General features: G+C 36.7%; 1 protein-coding gene across 3 annotated transcripts in view; it reads left to right on the plus strand.

The window, feature by feature from the left end:
* UGGT2 (UDP-glucose glycoprotein glucosyltransferase 2) overlaps nucleotides 1-19,816 on the plus strand; it is a 99,414-nt gene that overhangs the window by 75,059 nt on the left and 4,539 nt on the right. For 2 of the 3 annotated variants that reach the window (XM_068420445.1, XM_068420455.1), the window contains exons 30-37: nucleotides 4,358-4,442; nucleotides 6,162-6,247; nucleotides 11,688-11,786; nucleotides 13,099-13,183; nucleotides 13,614-13,796; nucleotides 14,932-15,092; nucleotides 15,381-15,495; nucleotides 19,520-19,636. In XM_068420445.1, coding sequence (XP_068276546.1) covers nucleotides 4,358-4,442; nucleotides 6,162-6,247; nucleotides 11,688-11,786; nucleotides 13,099-13,183; nucleotides 13,614-13,796; nucleotides 14,932-15,092; nucleotides 15,381-15,495; nucleotides 19,520-19,636 — 931 coding nt within the window. Of the gene's footprint in view, nucleotides 1-4,357; nucleotides 4,443-6,161; nucleotides 6,248-11,687; nucleotides 11,787-13,082; nucleotides 13,184-13,613; nucleotides 13,797-14,931; nucleotides 15,093-15,380; nucleotides 15,496-19,519; nucleotides 19,637-19,816 lie in introns of those variants that run through there. The other variant, XM_068420463.1, reaches the window with a different exon arrangement.

The raw sequence follows: 19,816 nt of genomic DNA on the forward strand, positions 1-19,816 counted from the left end.
TAAAATATTTATTATTACTTGGAGTTCAGGAACACATAGTTCCATATGATGTTTAGTCATCAGCTACTATTAAAAAATGAAAAAACTGATTAACATCTTTGCTGTTTTGAATGTCTAGTTAATGCATCAATTTCAGTGTTACAGGAAGAAATGTTAATGGGATATTAGGTTCATTCTATTTGTTTGAAATTTTTAATTTATTTTTTTCCAGAAACCACTTACGATCTTTTCAAAAAGCAGAAAAACATAGTCTTTGTCCTAAGAAGTTCACTTAATCTCCACCAAATGTAGCTGTATCATATAAAGTGGTTTATGAAAGATATCATGGTTACAAAAATAATGTAATGAGCTGTAGGTCAATTAAAAAATGAAAGAAAATGGAAGAAAACCACTCTACATTCTAGGCTGGATCAAAGGAAACTTAAATCATCCACTGTTTTATAAGATGCTACAGGCTTGGGGAAGAGTGGCAGGAAAGCTGCCCAGCAGAAAAGGACCTGGGGGTATTGATTGATAGCCGACTGAATGTGAGCCAGCAGTGTGCCCAGGTGGCCAAGAAGGCCAACAGCATTCTGGCTTGTATCAGAAATAGTGTGGCCAGCAGGATTAGGGAAGTGATCATCCCCCTGTACTCGGCACTGGTGAGGCTGCACCTTGAGTATTGTGTTCAGTTTTGGGCCCCTCACTACAAGAAAGACATTGAGGTGCTGGAGTGAGTCCAGAGAAGGGCAATGAAGCTGGTAAAGGGTCTACAGCACAAGTCTTATGAGGAGCGGCTGAGGGAACTGGGGTTGTTTAGTGTGCAGAAAAGGAGGCTGAGGGGAGACCTTATTGCTGTCTACAACTACCTGAAAGGAGGTTGTAGTGAGGTGGGTGTTGGTCTCTTCTCCCAGGTAACAAGCGATAGGATGAGAGGAAATGGCCTCAAGTTGTGCCAGGGCAGGTTTAGATTGGATATCAGGAAAAATTTCTTCACTGAAAGGGTTGTCAAGCAGTTGAACAGGCTGCCCAGGGAAGTGGTGGAGTCACCATCCCTGGAGGTATTTAAAAGACGAGTAGATGTGGTGCTTAGGGACATGGTTTAGTGGTGGACTTGGCAGTGCTAGGTTAACGGTTGGACTTGGTGATTTTAAAGGTCTTTTCCAACCAAAACGGTTCTATGATTCTAAGATTACTGATTTTCCCTAAGAAATAATATAAATGAGCTTAATTGAGTTTAACTAAGTTATGTAAAATTAATACTTGATAAGGAATCTAAACAATAGCATCTAATTTTATTATTACAAGCTGTAGGCTTAGAGTACAACAGCTAAAAAGTATGTTTAGGAGGGTGTACCGGGACCTTTGGTGCTACTTTTACTGGTGTCAGTATTAATAGTATCAAATTGCTATCGGAACTCAAGCAACTATTTGACAGGATGGAATTTTGCCAAGAGGTATTTCCGTATATTCTCCATCCTCGTATACTAGTCATATTCTCTCCTGTTGAACTGTGAGATGACCTGTTTTCTTTGAGGCACAGGCCCGTACATTACAGTAGGAGTTTTGGGAGAAATAGAGGATTTTGAAGATACGGTGTATTCTACACCTCAATGCCTATTTGCTTCTCTCATAGTAGCATCTAATACACATGCAAGTAATTTATTTTTGCTTTATGTAAATACACAGCTTTTGAGATAAACTTATTTTTTCCCCGAACACTGCTCTTAACAAGGATCATTATTTTGAAGCAGTCACACTTGTAAATCAGTTTGTTATTAATAAATTTCTATTAATATTAAGTAGATGAAAATTGGTATACTCAGCAACAGTCTGAGCACTGCTTATTATTGGAACTTTGATTCTGTGATGTTGGTAGGTGAACAGGTAGGTATTGCAAGATAAGACTCTGCAGAAAATAGTTTGTATCTAAAGATACATATATAAGCTCCTGCTGAATATTTCATTTTTTAAAAATGCAGGTAGGTATAATTTATTATATTTTGATTGTATGCAGACTGCTTGACTGAAAGTTGTATCTTTTATAATTTGGGCAAGTTTTTTTGTTTGTTTCTGTTTTGAGATTTTAAAGGGTCTCCGTTTGTTGAACTTGAATGCTTTTGTTCTCCATATGGAAAACTATAATTTATATTGTATTGATATTTATTTGTATTTATATTAAAAGTATGTAGGTGTTTTGAAACACTTTAAAGCTGTGGCATAAATAGTCTGCTAGGCATGTTTGGTTTGCACAACAATTATATAACAATAAAGTAGTTATTGTTAAATATTTAATAGTGCTGTCAGTATGCAAGACATTTGGCTTGGTTTTAAAAAGGAAGTTGTGCCTGCTTTCAGTGAATTTACAAACTAAGTTCAGTACCTTTTGGACAAAACACAAAATCCTTATTGGTTTTGTTCAGGGAGTTTATAAATCATGATCCCAGTTCTTCCAAACCCCAGGTCATATTCGAAACCTTATTCACATGATCGCTCATTTGAAATGTGCATCTGTTACAAGAATAATATTACAACATGCTGAGTATCATATGCACAGAGACAGAGAAAGGATGAGAGGTCTGGTGTAAGATTCAGCACACTGATTTAAAATTAGAGAACAGTATGATGGACTCAGTTTTCTTTCAGAGAGAAACCTACCTAAAAGCAAGTTAATATCCTCGTCTGTAAGTAGCCATTCAGCATGTAGCTGGGTGACTGGGAATTGAAATGAAATACTCTGTCAGGAAAAGAAGCTACCATAGTGTAATAGTAGGAAGTATACAAAGATGTGAATGGAGAAACAGATAAATTGGATCTTGAGACCAGCGTTAAGTGTCCAAGGTAACTAATGGTGACTTATCACTATTTTCAATACGTTGTTCATACTGGGGCAGAAAATCGTCACACTGAGTGCTGGGCAGAGTAAAACAATTGGCACTCAGAAAAGATGGAGCTGACAGTGAGGGATCTATGGAAGAGATTTAGAGAGACAATGTTATTAAAATTACAGCCAAACCAGACACTTTTGAGAACATTGTAAAGACTTTGGAAAATCATCTTCTTCAGCAGAGCTGCAGAGCTAGCTACAGAATTCGTAACATAGAGATATGGAGGTAACTGAGTGAATAACAGAGAAGATTTTGATTGTGTAAAAACTGAGGGCAAAAATGGGAACACTGTGCCAGCTGCTGCCATTTCTGCTATCAGCAGTTTGTGTTTGGCTCTAGTTTTACTGTTTTAGAGCTTTTTAATGACACGCTTTATTTAAAAATGAGATCTGTGCCCTTTTATGTTGAGTACTGTACATCCCTGTGATAAAAAGCCAGTTCTTGGCCGAGTGTTCATATATGCAATATTTTAAAAGTGTGAAAATGAAACTAAATCAGAAAGTAGGAACGTCAAGATAACCCTGAACATCATTGTTTTTTGCAAGAATCTGTCATCTCTATTAAACTTAGTAATTGTAGGCACGATTCAGAAATAGAAAATTCAGCTAACTATATAAAATGCCATCATTTTTCGATCAGTAGTATGAAACAGATTGAAACAAGATTTAAATATTTTTGTTTTCTAGGCAAAAAAAAAAAATCAAGCCTCTAAGGGATAGCAGATTATTTTCTTAAACCAATTTTTTGTATGTGTAGCCTTAGCAAGAGGAAGCCACGTAATGCTGTTAAAAGACAGGAAGGACTGAAGGAAAAATATATGGGCTATTGAGGTATAAAAGCTATAAAATTTGAGAATTATGTTATTACACTGTATCACAGAGTGACAGCAACGTTTTTTGTACTTGTTACTCAGTGGGCTGCAGTACAGTTTTGAGGTGCCTGAATGGCTTTAAACTGATGTTCAGTAGTGCAAATGTTCATGTGATGCCTCGCATAGTCGTGTCTTTCGGGGTAGAGTTACCAAAGCAAACCAGTTGAAAGCCAGTCTTTACTATCTCAGCACTGTAATGAAGCTTTCCCTAGACTTTTTAAGGCAGATTTATTTTAAAAGTCCATTTAATGCCATCACACAGCAATTTCTAAGATGTTTTCCGTATTTGAAAAATAAAATGTAGCTTAATATTTGAATGTAATATGTACCTGTATAATACATAATAACGTATTCAGCTCTAGGTTGCTGCATTTTTCATGGGTTGATAAAATTTCCTGTGAAAATCTGAATTAAAAAGGGATGGCTACCACTGTGGACAATGTCTAGTGATGAATAAAACTCAAAAAGTTTCTGAAGTTAAGATATAATTAGATGCAAGTGAAGAAATTTTGTTTCTATAAACATCAGCAATCCTAAACCTTATACTCTAATTAAACACAAGTAATAATGTATGTTTTAATGCGCCAGTACATTTGCATGGGTTTTTTTCTCCTCACAGCCACGAAGGAACAGATTCTGTAGCTGACCTGACAGATGTTATTGTGGTATTAAACAACTTCAGAAGCAAAATTATCAAAGTCCAAGTATGTAAAGAGATACCTTTTTTGTCTGCAGTATTTCCTTATATGAAATATGACTAATGTCTTAGGCTATATTTAATTGGAAGATATATACTGAAGTATATAATTTAGATTTTCTATAATTAAATAGAGAATGGTGTGCAAATTAATACAGTTAATTTGATCCAATCAGGTTATACTAATTTAATGGGAAATGGTTAAACAGCTGTTAAAATAATACCTCTGTGTGTGTAACATAGATAGGATTCCTCTCATCTAGCTTAAGGTGTCTAAGAGTGTAGTCTAGGTGCCTTAAACTCCCTCTCTGCTTAGTAGAATTAGAAGGACAGTCCAAAGGACTACACACCCCAGGTCACATAGGTATTTAAACCAAGGGGATGACCAGCTCTTGAGACATCCAGTTCTCTCCTGTCACTGGGGAGGGATTTGACATGAAGTCCAGATACCAGAGTGGAAGTTAAAATTAGGTGTGTTGAATTCTACCCTAAGCTACCAAATTTGTGTAAATGAAATGATGTTACTTTCATTCTTAAAGATTTATCAAAAACAGATAATGAAACACTAGTTATATTAAGGAGAAATTAAATGTATAGTAGTATATGTTTTCCACTGTTTTTTAAATAACATTTTGTGTAGGCGTCCTTGGTACACTGTATCCTAATTTTAGACATTGAGAAGGAGAGAGAATGATGTAAACATAAGTAGAAAAGGAATTTTTAAAACCACATATGTGAGTGTCTTCCCCAGTCCTGTAACTGAAAGTTTCCAGAACGTGGAGAAAATGTGTAACACTCTGGAGTGTGATGAGGCTGCCTTTAAACCACAGAGAAAGGGTAAAAGGTTGACATTTGGATCAAAATAGGAAAATTATTCCATGTAAAAGGTAGTACATATTAAGCTTATATCTAGAATATGTAAGCTCTATCATTCAGTTGAACTGTAGAATCACTTCAGCGATACCTATCATGTGGCTTCAGAAGCATTAGCTAAAAAGACGCATGATTTAGCGTGAACAGAAGTCTGTAAGCGTTAGCTTGACAATATAAATATGTGAAATTAATATGGTTAGAATTGAATGTGTTCAAACATTTAGTGTTTTAGAAGCTCTTTGGGTTTCAAAACCAATCAGATTTCTTTTTATCAAGGAAATTAAGGTCAGCAAACAAAATTAATTTGGAGCGTTTATTAAGTATCTGGGTAAGACAGCAGAAATTGCTGAAGTTGGATGGGAGAGCTTATGTTTCAGCAACAGATTTGTCGCTTTCTCCTTGTGAAGGGCTTATGAGAATCAGAGTTTCCCTTCTGGTAAGTTCCATGTGTGGTGCAACACCCTGCTACCCTTCTTCCGCCACCTAATGGCTGGATCACAAATTCATGAGGGAAGAAAATGAGGTACGATTCCCCACGCTTTTAGTTACTGTTTGCAAAAAGTACAGAGGGCTTGAACATGCTGTTTGATTTATTAATCACCATTTAATTTTTCATAATTGATTACTTTTCTTCTTATTACAGTAAGTTCTGTACATAGTTTAAAAGTATGAAATGACATTTTTACTGTTCAGTTTAATGCAGTTCAGTAAGTATTTTACTGAAACAAAAATTGGTAAGATGTTGGTCCAACTCTAGCCAGTAAGTACACCATAGTTAGATATCACAATTGAAGTAGTGATTATTATCAACTAATTTCCCAAATTACCCAAATACTTTTATTTTAATGACTAGGTACAGAAAAAGCCTGATAAAATGAATGAAGATCTCCTTACTGATGGAACAAAAGAAAAAAAAGGAAATAGGGAATCAGTTACAAGGTAATGCATAATTTGCTTATACTTTAACCGTGCCAGGACATGTTTATTATTGCTTGTAGCAAGTGTTTCTTACTTGATAGTGATACAAATATGTAAAAAGACTCTCAAAGGGATTTATAATATAAATAAAAGGGGGGAAAAGACAAGCCATAATGTCTTGTACATCTCATTATTTCTTTCCTTTTTAATCTCTCGTTTGCATTTCTAGTTCCTGTTCATTTTCTCCACTGGCATTATTTTTACTTTGTTGTGGCAGTGAATCAACCTCAATGTGAAAATCTGAGCCAGTAATGTGGTACGCAGATGTATCAAACTAAACATCAAAAAGCAGGCTATGATGTTGCTTATCTGCTGCTAGACATAATTTATGAAAGCTCAAGAAGTGTTTTTGTATTTGTCAATAAAATACCTTTTACTTTAAAGTTTGAGTTCTATAAATAATTGTAATAAATGTCTCAAGCTTTACATTTGGGGCTAATAACATTGTATTTGTAATTTGCTGTATACCATTGCAAAACTTTGTTTTCAGTTGCTCATAATGACGCTTATAATTATGTTGTCTGTGGATGGTGTGTGGTTCAGGCTGATTTTTTTTCAATTTGAATTTAGTTTTTATTAATAAGATACAAATTCCTATGAAATTGTTATATCATTTTTGAGAATGTGATAAAGGCAAAAAAAATGTTTCATCTTTGCTTAGAAAAATAATTGTAGGGCTTTTTTTAATAGACTAGTATATCTGTGCTGTGGATCAGAACATGGGGTGTTGTATCAGTTCCCAAGACATGTTAATTGTTGGTCAGATGACCTTTGACCAACATATTTTAGAAACAGTGGCCTGGTTGCTCTCTGAACATTCTTTCCTTGTACCACTTCAGAGAGCTTTTTCACAAGAAGCATCTCTAAAAGATAATGTTCTCAAGTGTGAAAATTGAGGTGCTGGCAAAAGTACTCCCAAAGAATTACCAATGATTTGATTTCCTAATGTCAAAGAAGAATGAGCTTGGGTCTTTCATCTGGAATGCTGGTAACACAATAAATTCATCCATTCTCTCAAGGTGATGATAATTCCTCTTCTGGATCTTCAAGGCTGTTCGGGGGGGGGACTTAATTTGCAATACATAGTTTCTGTACTGGACTCCATCCACTTTGTATGGAACACTCATGTTTGCTCTCAGAAAGCCTGATTTCCAGCACAGGTTTTGTTTCTGCAGTATGCTACCAAGTGCTAAGCTGCCATGGCTGTATAATTGCAAAAGCAAAGAACTGAAGGTCATGCCTTCTGAAATAACCAGTTCAGGGCTAATGACTTGACTGTGTGAACAACTTAATCCAAGTAATCATAGATCTCTTTGCCCTCAAAGAAAAAAGAAATTGCAGTAGCTTTGTCCATAAGTACCTTTATGCATTCAAGATTTACGATTGAGGTAAAGTCTGATTCCTCCATTGTTCAGGAGAACATCTTTGGACTAAAATTCAGCTAGTAAGAAAGGGATAATGTCAGTATGAGGGATTTAAGAAGAATGGCTTTTTCATCACTATTTTCTCTGTACCCTAAAGACTTTCTGGCCCCAAACGACTGCTGTGAGACTCAAAAGAGGTTTTCGTTCATTTTCAGTAGCCTTGGCAATGGTTGTCAGTCAGAAAGACTATTAAAGAAGATAAGACTTATTAGTCTTATCTTTGTGATTTTTATCAGTCACAAAGACTGACAAAGAAGTTGACTGTTAAAGACAGCCAATGTGGCTTCACTAAGGGCAAATAGTGCCTGACTAATTTGGTGGCCTTCTATGACAGGGTTACAGCATTGGTGGATAAGGGAAGAGCAACTGACATGGTTGACCTGGACTTGTGCAAAGCGTTTGACACTGTCCCGCACGACATCCTTGTCTCTAAATTGGACAGACATTCACTTGACCACTCAGTGGATAAGGAATTGGCTGGATGGTCGCACTCAAAGAGTTGCAGTCAACAGCTTGATTTCCAAGTGGAGACCAGTGAGGAGTGGCGTTCCTCAGGGGTCAGTATCGGGACTGGTGCTGTTTAACATCTTTGTCGGCAAAACGGACAGTGGGATTGAGTGCGCCCACAGCAACTTTGCCAGCGATGCCAAGCTGTGCGGTGCGGTTGACGTGCTAGAGGGAAGGGATGCCATCCAGAGGGACCTTGACAGTCTTGAGAAGTGGTCCTGTGCAAACCGCATGAAGTTCAACAAGGCCAAGTGCAAAGTCCTGTATGTGCATCAGGGCAATCCCAAGCACAAATACAGGCTGGGCAGAGAATGGATTGAGAGCAGCCCTGAGGAGAAGGACTTGGGGGTGATGGTTGATGAGAAGCTCAACATGAGCCGGCAATGTGCGTTTGCAGCCCAGAAGGCCAACCGTCTCCTGGGCTGCATCAAAGGAAGCGTGACCAGCAGGCCGAGGGAGGTGATTCTCCCCCTCTACTCCACTCTCCTGAGACCCCACCTGGAGTACTGCATCCAGCTCTGGGGCCCCCAGCAGAAGAAGGACATGGAGCTGTTGGAACAAGTCCAGAGGAGGGCCACGAAGATAATCAGAGGGCTGGAGCACCTCTCCTATGAAGACACGCTGAGAGAGTTTGGGCTCTTGAGCCTGGAGAAGAGAAGGCTCTGGGGAGACCTTCTAGCAGCCTTCCAGTACCTGAAGGGGGCCTACCGGAAAGCTAGAGAAGGACTTTTTACAAGGGCATGTAGTGATAGGACGAGGGGGAATGGTTTTAAACTGAAAGAGGGTAGTTTTAGATGAGATAGATATTAGGAAGAAATTCTTGACTGTGAGAGTGGTGAGACACTGGGACAGGTTGCCCAGGGAAATTGTGGGTGCCCTGTCCCTGGCAGTGTTCAAGGCCAGGTTGGACGAGGCTTTGAGCAGCCTGGTCTAGTGGAAGGTGTCCCTGCCTGTGGCAGGGGGGTTGGAACTAGATGATCTTTAAGGTCCCTTCCAACCCTAACTATTCTATGATTCTATGAAGATAAAGAAAAGGCATAGCAGTTCTACTTTATCTAGTAAACAGTTGACCCCAATTAATCCTCAGCACACACATTTCTTGGTAGATCCAGGACTGGCTTCTGTTTCAGCTTTATCATCTCTCCTGACAAGGTCTCTTGTATCTCAAGTACCTGGACATTTTATTGAGTCTCTGTTGCTGATTTTATGTTTATCACCATTTATCCACAGATGATTTTACTGTTACAATATTGACTAGATTCAGAAAGCCTTCCAGACTACTATACTACAACTCTCAAAAATTTCTTCCTGAAGCCACAGACCCGGGAAGTGGACCCGCATTTCTGCACAAAGGTGGCCTCTTTTGCAGAATGACATTAGCTGAAGGAATTTTTCATCATCTTCAAGCTTCCCACTTCTAATTGGCTGCATCAAAGGATGTATGTGCAGTGGTCAAAATCTTAGCTTCCACTAAGAAGGTTACAATGCCTGAGATCTCACAATCTTCCAGGTCTAGCCTTTTTTCACAGTGGGTTGGTTCATCAATGTACATCAGGCTCAGAGATTGGCTGGGCTGTTGAAGCCCCTCACCCATAAAATTTATTTTCTCTTCCTGTTGATTCAAGGTGGTGGCTCAGGGGCATGATTTGAGGCCTGCTGTTTGTCTGTCAGCTTCCTGCTATCTCAGAACTTGTCAAATATCCTTGCTCTTTGATATCCCAGAATGAAAAGTATGTCCTGCCAGCACAGTTTGTTACAGGAATCCAGGTGTGCTCTGACATGGGACCACATCACCCAAGTCCTTTCATAACTGAACTGCCCTTGTCCAATTGACTGCTTTTCCCATGTGACCTTACAGGTTAACCCAGACATCTTCAGAGCAGCTTGTTTAATTTGGAAGATCTCTGCCTTCTGTAAAGCTTTGCATAATCAGTATTTTCAAGATCTTTGCATCAAAACCTGATTTTCTTTTCTCAAATTTGTAGTCACATGTGGTGATGGTTGCGTTATAAAGAGCTTGACATTCTTTCTGTCCTGCTATCACTAAGTATAAGAAACGGGGACAAAAAGTCAGAAAGAAAGAAGATGGACTGCTTGGGACTGTGAACTGCAGTCTATTTAGCCTGTGAGAACTCAGTGCTAGTTGGGGGGTTGTCTTCTTTGGAGATGCCACATCATGCAGTCAGTGCCGCTCCACTGATGTCCCTGTCTTTTGCCTTTGCTATAGTCCTGATCAGGTACAACTGTGCTATGTCCTCCTACCATTGCTGAATGAAAAGAACGTGGGTTTCTCAAAAGATTATTCACACCATTTACACACCTTGCAGCCTTCTGAGATTTCAGCTTTCTGTTAGTGGAGTGATGTGAATTCTTTTAAATATGTTGGAGATCTGAGACTTGTCTCATTTGTTCTTAAAGATTATGAGGGATACTTATTTTTATACTTTTTAAAGTATACTTTTAAAAGGGATCTAACCAGAAGAAAAATTAATAGGAGTGACTAACACAATCAAAGTGTGTGAGGAATGACTCACCTCAGAAAAAGACTATTGAGGTGAATATCCAACAATATCAAGCCATACTGTAACCATTTTGGCTAAGGCAGCCTTTGCAGTTCCGACATCTGTGGAGCGGTGCTCTGAGGGAGCCTGCAGCCCCCATCCCCTAGCTGTGTGTGCTGGAAGGCACACCTGGTTAAAAAGCAAACCTGGTAGACTGGTATTCAAAGCAAGCAGCAGAAACGGAGAACCTCTGGGCGACATACCTCAAAGATATAGGGTAGCTTATAGGGACAGTAATTGGATGAATTTAAGGAAGAGTTCTGCAAGTATTATGAAAAAAACTTGGGAAATCCCATCACCACAGACCACTGAATGTTACGAGAGTATTCTGAGACAGGCTACTACTTCTCAGCCTTGTCATTTGCTGTTGGTAAGGTACTGGGCTAAATATGTGGTTTGGCCCAGTCTCACCATCTTTGTATAACGTTCAGTCCATACTTTAGAGTATATGTTCAGCTCAGCCACCTATGGGGCTGTACAGACATCCCTCAAGAATATGGATTGGTTCTTCTGATGGAGAATGCACGTGGATGAAGCTTGAAAAATTGCTGATTTAAAAACTGACCAGTTCTCAAGATATTCTGGCTGCGTGTATATATGATTTTTTGCTTTGATAAAACGTGTAGTTCTTGCCAAATTTGGGTTCTGTTTGATTGAAAATATTGGAGACTGCAGTTGTGCCATTGTTTGTCCTGAGTGACTAGGTATGAGGTGTTGCTCCTAAAAGATTTTGGTATCATAAGCATGTGCAGTGGGAGTAGAATGTAAGTGTATTCAGTTACTGTAGGATGAGTATTGCTTTTGTGTATTTTCTTACTTGTAATTCTTTGTAAGCTTAATGGTAATGTAGTAGTATTTTCTTTCTGCTGAAAGTTTACTTTATATAATAATTTGGAGTTTTTTTCATAGGTTTTTAGAAGAAATTCCAACAGAAGAGAAGGAAAAGAAAAGTGATATTCTTAACATTTTTTCAGTTGCTTCAGGCCATTTATATGAACGTTTTTTAAGGTAAGGAAAGGTAAAAGGGAAGCAAGAATTTTAGAGTGATACTGTAAACATCATCCTAAAACTAAGCAGCTTAAAGGAGCTGGCTTTTTTTACAAGGTATAAAGAATAAATTGTCAAAACATGGAAAAGTTGTATACAGTGAGGACTAAATTCATCTTTGAGAACCAAGTGATTCAATGTATAGATGTTCAAAAATGCCATTATTCTTTGAAGAAAGAAAAATGTTCTCCATGTCTTTCATGAGTGCATGTGTGAAGTGTGAACGTAAAAGATGAAGTTCAGCCTCTCTTTATAAAGACATAACAGAAGTGACTTAATCAGAGCTGTATCTATTTATGTTTAGTCCAAACTGTGGATACTACTGCATGCATATATGGCCTTATTTATCTCAGTGTTCATTCAATAAGCAGTGATTGCTTTTAAGGAATTCTTAGCAGTATTGCCTCATCTGTTCACAACCATCTCTGTTACTTTTCTCATTTGAGTACTTGTCTACAGGTGTCAGATTTAGTGATTTTGCTATTCTAAAATGGAATTTCACAATTCTTTAATGCATATTTATTTGGGAAGTAGTATTTTTTATATATTGATTTTTGTTTCTTAGTAGTCTGATGTAGTTTGAAGATCTGCATTTCTTTCCTTCGGCCTACAACAACCTTCATAAAGGGAAAGACTTGTTTATTTTAAAGGAGAAAAAAAATAATTTTAGAACATCCTACATGCTTCTTTACCTTATTTTAAAGTTTATTATTTCTTGATTTTTAAGGCAGACTTGACCTCTTTTAAGGTTGTAAGGCGTTGCTTATCTGTCTGGTTACACCAAACAAATGCCACAATAGTGAAAAAAAATTGAACCCAAAATAGTGATTCTTACAGTTATCAAGCATTTTCTGAGGAGGATCTTAACTTGAACTACGCTTTGTCTTTCCTACTGTTTTTCTTTTCAGCAACCTATTAAACTCAATCAATATATTTTTAAAATAAGTTATCTCCGTAGCCAAGTTAATATAAGGTATTAATCATCATTCTAATTTTGTCAGGCACCTCTCTTTTAGAATAAAACTTGTTAACAGACCCACTTTTGAAATTGTTCCTTCTAATGTTACTTAGCCAATCTGGATCGAATAACTCCATCTCAAAGCGGTCTTGAACACATGCTCTTTAAAGTTTTTAACTGGAAAGAGACAGAAACTTCTGCTTAAACTGGGTTAAAGAAAATTATACTTAGAAAGTTCTAGCACCTTTTAGGTGCATTTGAAATTTAATCACCTGTGTGTATTTGTTTGTTTATTATAGACTTATATTTCCACAGAATTATGATGCTTTCTGTCCTACGTCATACAAAAACACCAGTTAAATTTTGGTTTCTAAAAAACTATCTCTCGCCAACATTTAAGGTAGGAGAAATGTCTTCTTTTTATTATTTTTTTTCTTAAAAATTTTAAGTAGTTTTAAAAAAAATACAGTTGAGTAATTGTATAATTCAAATTAAATTTTCACAGTTGGAAGTGATCTCTGAATGCATTAAATACCAATAGTTTTAAAAGTCTCATGTGTAAGGTTGTTCTTTTCTGGAACCCAAAGCCCTGTGATATATTATAATAATTTATTCTCTTCTGATGGTCTCCAAGAGCTTGAAAGAAATGCTTTTTATATTTGTGTAGCTGAGGATACTGCTAGAACTAAAGAAACATTTTAAAATAATAAATTATGTAGTCAGGAAGGCGAACACAGCTGCAACTGTGTTGCAACATTCTGTCTTTTTCCTTTTGAGTCCTTGTGTGTCACATATACATGCAACTAATAGTTTTTTGGTTCTTCTTCTAGGATGTTATTCCTCACATGGCTAAGAAGTATGGTTTCCAGTATGAGTTAGTACAGTACAAGTGGCCCCGCTGGCTTTATCAACAGACAGAAAAACAAAGAATTATCTGGGGCTACAAAATTCTTTTTTTGGATGTTCTTTTCCCTTTGGCTGTGGATAAAATAATATTTGTCGATGCTGACCAGGTAAGAAAAAATAATGCTGTATAAATGTATGAGGAACTCATTTTGGCTTAAATTGATCCAGATTCATTCTCTGTGGCCATTTTATTCAGATGTTGGTCTTGTAAGACTATTGCAGTTGTACAAGCAGAACCAGTGGTGCTGCAGAATGTGAAATGCAATAATTTCACTTGTCGTTAGTCATGTAGAAGTTAAAAGAGTCTCACCACACTGAGTTGCCCTAAATTGCCTGTGGGGAGAGAGGGGGGCTCCTGGAGAGGTATGTATGATCTTACAGGTGCATTTCACCTAAGGCATATCTGAGTGATTCAGTCTCTGGGCTGATTGTGAGAGGACTCCTCCACTATGGAAGGAGTCTGAGGTTATTAGTTTAGACCATTTGAACAACTTCTAGATGGCTGAAATTTTTCAAGATTAATCCTGTCTCTGTTTTTCTTAAATTTCTATGCAGTCTTTCACTCAGAAATGAATATTGTATAATATACTGAAAGGTAACATGCTGTCTTAAACAGATGAGACATTGAAGAGTCTATCACATGGTTATTAAAAACCTCAGAACAAATATTACGTATTTTGGTCCTTTTCCAAAGCTTGAGAATAAATGAAATTTAGATGTAGCAATCCAGACTGCAACTTTCTGCAATTTTGTCTGGTTACAGTAGTAATACTGGTTGTCTGTCCTAACTACTGTAAAGTTAGGACAAGTAGATACAAAGATTTTTCAAATGATGCAGTAATTTTGGAATGCCCAAGTTATGTAACAAATAGGAAGGATTTTTTAGAAGGGAGCTGCTCAGTAGATTTTGTAAGTTATACTCGTGCATGAAGGAATTTAATATTGGGTAACCAGAAACACTGGTCTATGAATTAAAAATACTTTGCTTGTTTTATTTAATTTACTTATTAAATGTGTTATGTGGATGGCCACAGAATAAACACTTTTTTTTTTTTCTTTAAACAAGAATTTGGTAAGTATCATTCCAGTGGAATACTTTATCTATACTGCATTGTTGTAGTGTCTCAGGTTTTTTTTTAAATTAAAATTAAACTTTGTGAAGCTTGCTGCAACAACTACCCTCATATGCACACCTTAAAAACAGTATTAAATTATAAAAATAAATATTTTTTTTTTATATAGATTGTGAGAAGTGACCTAAAAGAACTCAGAGATCTAGATCTAAATGGAGCTCCCTATGGATATACACCTTTCTGTGACAGCCGTAAAGAAATGGATGGGTACCGTTTCTGGAAATCCGGATACTGGGCATCACACCTTGGGAAAAGGAAATACCATATTAGGTCGGATAACTCCTTACATATTTTTGTGAAGTTTGTGAATTTAAAATCTGGGTCTTGGTATTGATCTCTGAGGCATTCAAAAGCAATTGCTCTATAGTCATTCTCAGTGAGAGATGAGTAAGGCATGAATTCTGATGACATATTTCACTTTTATTGTAGCTTCAGCCACTTAATTAAAAAAAAATTCCTTTAGGATGGCAAAGTTTTTGGTTTCTTGTTACTTTTATTGATGTTATCAAAAAGAAGGTGAAACTCCACAAATCTTAATTCTTTTTTTTATCTTTGTAGCGCCTTATATGTTGTGGATCTTAAGAAGTTCAGAAAGATTGCAGCAGGAGATAGGCTTCGGGGCCAGTACCAGGCTCTTAGTCAAGACCCAAACAGTCTGTCAAATCTAGATCAGGTATGTATGGCTTTAAGCAATTTGTTTTTTATTTTCTTTATCTTTTTCATTATGCATGGAATTATTTTGTATCTCAACGTAGATGTTTTATAATTCTGAGACTATTTGTCCTTTACTGCTGTTTTAGCACATTTTCAGGTGTGCATATGAGCACAGTTCAGAAAACTGAACACTAAATGTGATGATTACTTTAAATAATTGTTTAATATGAAAAAAATGAGGAAAAAACAGCATAGAGGACTGCAGTCCTTTATTTGTAGTTGTTCTGTGTGCATTTGTGTTTTTCTAATGATAATCCTATATTCTGCTGATTGTCATTATATTCTTATTTAGCAGGAGCTTCTTCCTCTTTCTTCTTTTTTTCCATTAATGTAAATTTAATTTTTGTAAGCTAACTGCTGATGCACTCTAGTGGTTGCTGTACATGGTCACCCTGGGGTCACTGTAGTCTTCATTTATATAACTCCACCAATTTTTAAAGCTAGTTGGGGTAAGTCAGGGTGCAAGTCACAAGCATGTAAGTATGTCCCAGATGTACAGAACATATTTAAATGTATTATTTGCTTCTGTAGTAGAGGTTCTTTAACTCAACAGAAGATTGATAACACAGCTCATCTGATTTCTGCCTGAGTAAATAATACTTTTTATTTATACCTTGTTGGGGCCCGCGCGAGGAAGGAACTACAGCACACCAATATGGTGCTCTAGTAGCCTCTTTATTTTGGTTAACACACACTTTTATAACCTACATACTCTCTTATGTAACGGTTACACACTAAGCTATTGGCTACAAGTATTGTCCATGATCTGGCTGCGTGCCACCTCTACTGTTCTAATTGGATACTTACTATAAACTTAAGCAAGCCACATCCCTATGCTTTCTTGCTATCTCATGCTGTTACATAACAGTGTACTGGTATGTTCTCTCTATAACTTTCCCACGGTCCAGGCCCCTACATCACCTCTCTTTGGGTGAACTTCAGAAGGCTTCATAAGTGAGATTGTCTCTGCTTTTGCAGCTTCGCTTGTGGAATTACTAAAGCACAAAAGGTTTTCACCTGCCAATAGCAGTAAAGCGATCCCACAGTAGCAAAGCCCACATCTCTCAGTGCCTGCATTCCACCCCCTTACTCTGCAAGTGAGTTTCTCTCTCTTACTTAAGCAGATTATTACCACTTGCATTTTTTCCAGAAATAAAACTAAAAATTGAAAATAGCGGTTCTTATGATAGTGGACAAAGAAAAGGGGAACTAAGCTATGCTACAAACTCGAACTAGACTGGGCACAGGGAGTTGGAGCAGCCTTAAGCTGTAACTGTGAAGAGCAAAAGACTGATATAACAGCAACAGTCAGATTTACCTCTCTTCACTGGACAATAGAATGAATTATTGGCCCTGTATCGCACACTTAGGGTTGTGATATCCTGATATGATATAGCTGTACGTTTTTCAGACACAGTCTTACCCATATGTACAAGGTGTCTTTCAGAAAGACCTTTAAGATTCAGAAGCTGGTTACAGGGCTTCCACCATAATGCTGCTTTTCAGAAATAGTAATTAGTTTTATCTAATGTTCTCAAAGTATTAATAATGTATATCTTTCCATTTTAAGATTCTTATATTTTCAATTACAGCATTAATACATGATAGCGTGTGTCATCTCTTACAAGTCTGTTGGATCAAATCGAAAGCCACTTAAGTGTCAGCTACCCTTCCCTCAGCACACGTCAGTGCTGAGAGCAGATGTTAAGGTAGCTACATCTTGGCAGAATGGAAGTGGAATTACTTGGGAAAGGGAAATGTTTCAAAGTAATATTTTCGTAGTAATCTGCTCTCTGGCTGCATTGATAGGAATCGCTTTCTGTCTGCATCTCTAATACTTACACCAAATACAGCAACATTCCTAGAAATACAAACCACAGTGCGATATATTTTACAAGAGTCCTGCAGAGCTTTTATCTACTGATAAGGATGCATTATGATAATTTTTTTCTTTTTATTTTAAATATCTGACTGGAGTGCTCACTGCCCTTCTCAAAGAACAAGCAATCTCAGCTCTTTGCTAATCTGCCAGCACCGCTGCCTTCACGGGTGGTAGTTAAGGTTATGCTAATATAAACCACAAAATAGAAGTCGATAGAGTGGGGAAAAAAGTAATTTTCAGTGCCAAGGAGAGTAAGCAAAGAACCCCTAGGGAGAAAAATTACAGATGATAAAAACTAGACTTCCACTGCAGCGTATTTAATTGTACTTTTAAAAAGAGAATCATGGAAATGTCTATGTATAGATGACAAAACAAATGCTTGACAAATATTTATAGTAATAGCAATTAATTAAAAAATAGATAATTAACCACCTTGTTCTTTACTTAAAGAATAAAAATCAGCAGAAAGGAATGTAAGACTAATTCTTTTATTAAGAGGCACTGTTTTTGTTTTTATGTTTTTAAATTGAGGTCTTGTTTTCTGATAAAGCTGCTGTAGAGGAGTGCCCCTTTAAACTTGTGTAGGTTATCTGACTAAATGTGAAGACTGTCATATTATAAATCAAATTGAAGAACAACTTTTAGATGTTGTTTGTGCAAGTCTAGATGACTTTGATTTCAGCAGTTTACGTATTTTGAATGAATATGAATTTTGGCACTGACAGTAAAAACAATCTTCTTACCCTTGTTAATTTATTTTTTTGATTCATGAATATTTCCTCTTTGATTCTCTATTTTAGTGCTTTGATTCTCTATTTTAGATTCTCAATTTTAGTGTTTTTGAGGATAAATCACTTTCTTCTGAAAGGATAAGCAACTTTTTGTTTAGAATTTTTTTAAATTTTCTTCTATTTACCTTAGACAGCTGCTAGTTCCAGAATTTTTTTACTTTCTACTCCATATAACAATTTGTAAATTCACAGCTTTGAGCGTTACTGTAGTAACTCAGGAATTGTGATTTCATTTAGAAAGTCAGAGAGGCACAACAGAAAACCAGTCTCTTTTCTCTTGAAATTGAGATGGTGATTGATAAACCATTTATTTTATCTTCCAAAAATTCATAGAATTGAAGTTTTTCCAAAAAATGAAGCATTTAAATTAATGTTTAACGTCTTGACTCTCAGTATACTTATATTTGATGTAATTTTCCTGTACTAATGTCTATATTTGAATTAAATGATATGCCTTTCATAGTGCAGCGATATGTGCTATTTTATTCTGTCACATTTAGCAACGTGAACTGGCAAAATAAGATGCGACTAATACTTATTGGAGTACTGACATTTATTTTTTAAATATAATGTAGGGGTTGCACATGTGAAGGAGCTTAGGAATGGATCTACCAATTACACCTGTTATTATTAACTATGGCCAGAGTACATGCAGCGTGTCTGAATGCCTGAGGTTTTTCTCATTTGTAAATGCTGTTCCCTACATTCAGCAAGATATTAGTTCAGAGTTTTCATGATGAAAGTACTTGACTATATAATAAAGGTTGAAAAAAAAAAAAATAAATGAAGTAAGGAAGATAACCAGAACAGCAGTTTCATAGCTTTTCCTTTTCATGCTCATGTTTCTGGAATCCATTTTGCTAGAAGTTGTTTAAATTTATAGTAGTGGCGTAATCCTGGATTATATGCTTCTGAGCTTTTCTTTCAAATTTGAGGAATGGAAAGGTGGTTAAGTTTTGCTTTAGTAATTCCACACAGTCTAATTCTGCTTAGTAGTATTTATAGTATCACTTGCAGTATCTGAACCACAGGTATCAGACAGTAGTATTGCTTATGTGAAGCTAAGGAAGGACAGACATAAGTACAAGAAAAAAATTACTTGAGAAATTAAAGGTAGAACTGGCCATCAAAATGAGCATGACTGAGTTTTGAATCTACTTGAAAAAGAACTAGGTGAGCACTTAGAAGGAAACATAAGAACAAGAAAATGTACGAACAACTTGCAGAAATGATAAAAGGCAAAGATAGTCTACTTTTAAGCAGTTACATTAAATTCAGTGCTAACTTATGATTTTACAAAATTTGTACAGGATCTTCCCAATAATATGATTCATCAAGTAGCTATTAAGTCTCTCCCTCAGGAATGGCTTTGGTGTGAAACCTGGTGTGATGATGAATCCAAGAAAAAGGCTAAAACAATAGACTTGGTGAGTTGATTTTGAGTTAAATTAGCTTTATAGATTAAAAATTTTCCTGTAATTCCTGTGGCTTTTGAGATACACGTATGTGATGTCATGGAGGCAGCCTTGCTGGAAGGCACTGGAACACTACTGCCCTTCCCCTACAACACAGCAACTTTTCTCCTTTCCTCTGAGTCCTCTCCTGCT

The sequence above is a fragment of the Nyctibius grandis genome, chromosome 2, assembly GCF_013368605.1.
Source record: "Nyctibius grandis isolate bNycGra1 chromosome 2, bNycGra1.pri, whole genome shotgun sequence".
Lineage (NCBI taxonomy): Eukaryota > Metazoa > Chordata > Aves > Nyctibiiformes > Nyctibiidae > Nyctibius > Nyctibius grandis.